The 6,000-nt window shown below is 43.2% G+C and overlaps 1 protein-coding gene across 1 annotated transcript; it reads right to left on the bottom strand.

Moving 5' to 3' along the window:
* Positions 1-2,076: 2,076 nt before the first annotated feature.
* On the bottom strand, positions 2,077-3,765 carry LOC308532712 (C-C motif chemokine 4-like; the record flags this gene model as incomplete). Its single annotated transcript, XM_081110250.1, has 3 exons — positions 2,077-2,164; positions 2,657-2,771; positions 3,702-3,765. The coding sequence occupies 3 exons, from the start codon at positions 3,763-3,765 to the stop codon at positions 2,077-2,079; spliced, it is 267 nt and encodes an 88-aa protein (XP_080966376.1).
* Between the last annotated feature and the right edge of the window lie 2,235 nt (positions 3,766-6,000).

The following is a 6,000-nucleotide window of genomic DNA, read 5'->3' as shown; positions in this document are numbered from 1 at the left end:
TAAAGTTGTGGAGGTCAGGACTTCTGGTCAAGATGGTGGTGTAGGTAAATGCAGTACTCGCCTCCTCCCACAACCACATCAAAATTACAAATAAACTACAGAACAACCATTACTCGAAACTGCCTGAAAGCTATCTGACTGGAATTCCTTCAGCTAGGGATTTAAAGAAGAAGCCACATTGAGACTGATAGGAGGGGTAGAGATGTAGAATGGGCTGGTCCTATACACACATGCAGCAGTTTTTAATTGGGAGGGATATCTTGGCTGCAGAGGCTCCCCTGGAGAAGCGAGGGGTCCCAGCCCCACACCAGGCCCCAGTGCAGGGTTCCAGTGCCAAAAAGAGAAGTCCCCATCATTTCTGGCTGTAAAAACCAGCAGGGAATGAGGCTGAGTGACACGGAGACTGCTGGAACCCCAGGAAGTTCCTTTTAAAGAGCCTGTGTGTGGACTTACTCCCTCTGAGCTCCAGCACTGGGGCAGCAGCTCAAAAGGCACCAGGGACATATGAGTAGGAATTGAATTGTCTGCATAAGGGCAAGAGCTGGGGAGCTAGCTTTCTCCCAGACAGAAGTGCTGGCAGAGGCCATTGCTCCTTTGATGAGCCCTCCCCCCAGAGATGGGAAGGGGGGCCATATCTGAGTCTCCATCAACCTGTGTAGTATTGTTCACTTGCCCTGGTAATTTCCTGAGGACCCCCCCCACTCAACTTTCAGTGCCACCCAAGCTGTTTCCAGTGGTTTTTCCATACGAATGGTCTGTCTTGGCTCATGCTTCAGACTTTTCTAAAATCTCTCAAAAAAGCAATATCTGGCCTCAGCATGCCAAATACCTTTTGCTAAACCACTTCTTAGTCCTTGGCACTCAGTTGTCATAATATGAGAAGGCTGGACAAAATGTCCTGAGAGGTTCCTCCCAGCTTAACAGACTACAATGCTATGTTCTGTAGATCAAGACTTGACTGTGCATGTAATTCTATCTCAGAGCCCTGTTCTGACTCATATACTAGGAAGTTCTGATGGGTTATTAAAGAGACATGGCTTAGGTTACTCCCACAACACTCCAGAAACAAATCTGACATTCATTCTTCTGTGTTCATGATAACACTCTACCTTTGCTTTGGACTTTAGAGAGCTGATCCACATGATGACACTGGGAAGTTAGACACTGTGCCCATTTTAAGTAAAAAAGCTAAGGCTCAGAGAGGGAAAGAGAATCTTTTAGATGTCAGACCCTGTGATGGGTGCTTCACACATGACCTCATAACAACCCTTCCAAGTAGATAATATTACCCCCACTTTACAGGTGTGAAAATTGAGGTCCAGTAAGGCAAGATGACTTTTCTAATGATTCACTGATAAATGATGGAGACCCACTTTCCTGACTGCAGTACCTTGTCTTTCCTCTATTATTGTACTGTTGCTGCTTTTTACAACTTCTCTACCAAATGTGGAGATGATGACCCTTATCATCACAGCTGTCCTTTTGAGTCATTCTTTCATGGTACTCTCCAAATAGACCTACAAGCATAAGCAAGTCACATCACCTCTGTGCCCATTGCCCCATCTATAAAATTGAAGGTACGAGTCTCTACTTCACATGGGTGTTAAAATCATCGTTAAAAGTATTGAGATTGTATTTTTAGAGCATTTAGCCCATATGAAGTTCTCAGTAAATGCTCATTCTTATTTGTTTGGAAATGGTAATTTGCCCCTAATAATAATAATACCAGGCAATCCCCTTCATACCAAATCATATTTAAAAAATAAATAAATTGTCTTTTTAAAAAAAGTTTTATTATGAAAACACACAGAATCAATTGCACTACCCATGTATCCTCAATAGCAGAGAAACTCATGGTGGACCATCCCCATGGAGAATATGTGTCCTTTGGCAAAACCAACATGAATTATGGAAATAACATCAATAAAATAACACAAGACATAATGAAGATTAAATCAAGAGAAGGAACAAGGACTACTGAGAGGAGCTGTGAACAGGGAGAGGGTGTGTCTCAGTGAGAAGTGTCAGGCTCAGGTACCTTTCCTGGAGACCTGCTGCCCCTGTCCCTGGAGTGGCTCAGTTCAGTTCCAAGTCATTCATGTAGTCCTGGACCCAGGCCTCACTGGGGTTGGCACAGACGTGTCTGCCCTTTTTGGTTTGGAATCTGTGGAACAAGAAGTAGATAGATTACAATCACATGGGACCTTGTCTGTAGTAGATATCTCCCTCTGTTCATGTTGGACAGTTCTAGTGGGTGAGAGGATGCTGCTGGGGCGATACTAGAAATGAATTTCTTGTAACTTCTACCCTGGACTTAGCTGTGGCCTCAAGGTTGTCCAGATTAGGAACCAATGAGTTTTACAATCAATATGGCTATATTTTCCCATTCATTCCCTAGATCCCCTAACAATCACTTTTCCATGTGTTTTTCTAAGCATGGTTTAAGAAATTAGCCCACATGTCCTTTGATCTTTTTTAATTTCCCTGGTTTCCTAGCCTCTAATTTCTTCATAACCTATTCCTCACTGCTGTCTGGGAAGGCTTCAACCCTGAGACTGTCTTCCTCCTGTTTTATCCTCTCCCTGCCCCCAAATGCCCCTTATCTAATCCTGCCCTTGCCCTTGCATCCCAAAGCAGCCCAGGGCATGATACTTACACCATGGTGGGCTGGGAGCAAAGGCTACTGGTCTGGTAGTAATCCATCACAAAGTTGCAAGGACGTTTCCATGGGATGTAAGAGAAGCAGCAGGCAGTGGGAGGGTCTGAGCCCACTGTAAAGAAAGGCTGAGGTAAGCTCAAAGTTGTACAAGAAATTGCTCTTTTGGATTTTAGTTATGGATATTCAAGGGGCATCTCTGTGGAGTTACCAGATCACCAAATACGGTCCCTTGTATCTAATCCCACTCCACTGCATAGGAGACTTTTTCTGAATACAGGATCCTAAGAGATCATAGAGCTGGATTGAGTCTCAGGGCACACATATACCTCCATTTTTAAAAATCAAATCTTTATTGTTGAAAATATTACATATGGCTCCTATTTCCCCTCATTGACCCTTCTAGCCCGTCTCCTTCGCCCACCCCAGGCCTTCACTATCCTATTAACTGTGTCCGTGGGTTATGCATATATGCATAAAAATTATTTGATCACTTCCCACCCTCCCCTGCCTTCCCTCTGAGATTCTTCAGTCTGTTCTATGCTTCTATGTCTCTAGATTTATTTTGTTCATCAGTTTATTTTGTTCGTTAGGTTCCACATATGAGCGGGATCATGTGATACTTATCTTTCTCCGACTGGCTTATTTCCCTTAGCATCATGCTTTCCAGGTTCCTTCATGCTGTCTCAAAGAGTAAGTGATCCTTTTTTTTTTTATTGCTGCATAATATTCCATGGTGTAAATGTACCTCAGCTATTTTTATCCACTCATATACTGATGGGCACTAGAGACAGGGACTTTCTTAAGTCTACGAGTTACTATTTTTTAAGGAAACAGGAATTTGAATATTACTGAATGCCTGCTAGACACTACATTTGACAGAAGCCTACTTAAAAATTTTCCCAGCTCCCTTTTGTCCCATCCCCAGATGCCAATGTTGGATCAGCCCCCACTAGAAAAGTGGGTTCTGCCTATACCATGGCTTTGCTTATACCATGGCTCTAGAAGTAGTACCTGAAATAACAGACTTACTTGGTGCTCAGACTTGGTGGAGAGCAGAAGGCAGCCACTAGCACAAGGAGAGAGAGGACAGCCACATAGAGCTTCATGGTCTTGGCGGAGAAGAGGCTTTCCTGGGAGTGAGAAGCTCTGCACTGCTTCTCTTCCCCAGGGTGATGTCATCATGATGGAAAGGAGGAGGTGGAGGGGAGAAGTGGGCTGCACTCTAAAGTGGTACACTGAGGCAGTGACTGAGACTGAGGAGAGAATTGTAAACCCAAGAGGAAGGATGCAACATTCACACCTGCTAGAAGGAGTTGGTATATAAGAGCTCCATGCTGCTCTTGGTGGTTGGCACCTTCAGAAGCTGAAGGCTTCACATCAGTCTTTCCAGGATTGTCAAAGAAGGAAAGAGGATCCAGAATTCCATGTCACATTGCTGGGCCTTCTTCTGCTGGACTGAGTGATCTCAGTGCGCTACATGTTTTCTGGGACATGAAGAAAGAGTCCGGCATGGAATTGCAGGAGGATACAGCAGGACAATAATCTACTCACTGAACATTTACTATGTGCCAGGCACTGGGAAAGTTGTCTATTCACCTAACATCAAATCCCACCTTGACCCTGAGTAGGGGTATAATTATTTCCCTGAAGCAATAAGGACGGAAGAACAGAGAGTTCACTGATGATCTCAAGGCCACAATCTTAAGTGGAAGTGCCAAGATTTGCAATGAGATTCTTCTGACTCTAAAATCTATTTTCTTTCTCACCTGTTGTCACAAATATAGAATGTGAATACAAAAAGAGAAACTATTACCACTAGGGGCTGTGCCACACACAAAGAGGCGTCTTATTAGGGCTGAATTTAGGAGTGTATTTTGCATCAGTCTGTCCTAGAACAAGAATGGAACAGAAGGGAAAAGAAATAAAGGTTCCAATATGTTCACTTGGACCCATAATGGAAAAGGAAAGAAATCAGTAAGACTCAATCTTGGAAGACCCAGATAAAGAATGTTCCTCTATAGTTTACAAAGTGATCCCCCAAGAAAGCTAACACCATCATGCAGTTATCACAATATTATGTACTATATTCCCTAAGCTGCACTTTACATCCTCATAATTATTTTGTAACTACCCATTTGTATTTCTTAATCCCTTCATCTTTTTCACTTTTGTAAGTTATATAAATATCTAACCACTATGCTGTACACCTAAAACAAATATAAATTAATAGTGAATGTAATTGAATAGTGAATGTAACTTTAATTGAAAAAATTAAAAAGGGGGGAAAAAGGAATGTTTCCCCAGTATGAAAATGGGATTGGATATACCTAGCCATGAGTTTATCAATGTTATGGATAAAACATGTAATCTAAGCATGTGGGTGCTTCCCAGCCATCCATAGGGAATTCCTTGTGTTCATGTAAAGCCCTGCTTGGTTTGGCAGCTGCTTTCTGGGAGGCCTTCAGCCCTGAGACCTGAAGCTGACTTGAAGGTGACCAGGTGAAGCTCACAAAGACCAGGAATACAATAGCGCATGCAGTGGGCAAGTGAGGGTGATGAGGATGATTGGATCAAGATCTCTATCCACCTTCAGCTTAGCCACTCTGACCCACCCTCTCACTACCAGCCCTGAATTGCTACCTACTTCTGCTCTGAGAAAGAACAAAGTGTGGAAACAGAAGAACAGACACCCTGGATACTGTAGAGATGTGGGATAGGAAGGGGCAGAGCAACATCTTGGGGTACTTCAAGGTCACTAAATAAAGTACATTGCTATCCTACCTTATATCACTGCCTCCTCCACGACCTCCACACACATACAGCCTGTACTTCTTTCCTCCATCCTTTCTGTCCTCACCTTTTTCTTTGTGCGAATCTTGCTTCAAATGCTCTGATCTTCACCAAGACCCCTATCCCCAGCTCTAATGTTCTGTAATCCCTCATATCACATATGCTAGTACCTCTCCTGGTCTCTCCTTGTTGGTGGAGTTTCATCTTCATGTGTCAAGGACCTTACTTTAAGGGGAAGAGGGTGTGTCCTGTATTCCCTGGGATTTACCCAGACTTTGCTATCCATGCCATTTCCACTCTGTTTTTTGTCAGGGAAAGCAGAGCAGAATGAAGCCCCATCACTCCCTCCAAGAGCTTGTAGTCTAGTGATGTTGACAGTGAAATAAATGACTACATCATGAGTTGGGATGTTACATTCCTGACAGAAATTTTAAGTGTCACCAGTATTTGATGGGTTCAAGCAAACCTTCAGGATTCTTCGTGAAGCATCTTACTTCCTTCAAATTGTGCTTTTATACCTGTTTCTAGCTCTTTCCAGGCTGGAACATCCA

Source organism: Myotis nattereri (assembly GCF_964212035.1).
Source record: "Myotis nattereri genome assembly, chromosome: 16".
Lineage (NCBI taxonomy): Eukaryota > Metazoa > Chordata > Mammalia > Chiroptera > Vespertilionidae > Myotis > Myotis nattereri.
Note: the sequence above shows the minus strand (reverse complement) of the source record. Positions and strands in the feature narration are given on the sequence as shown.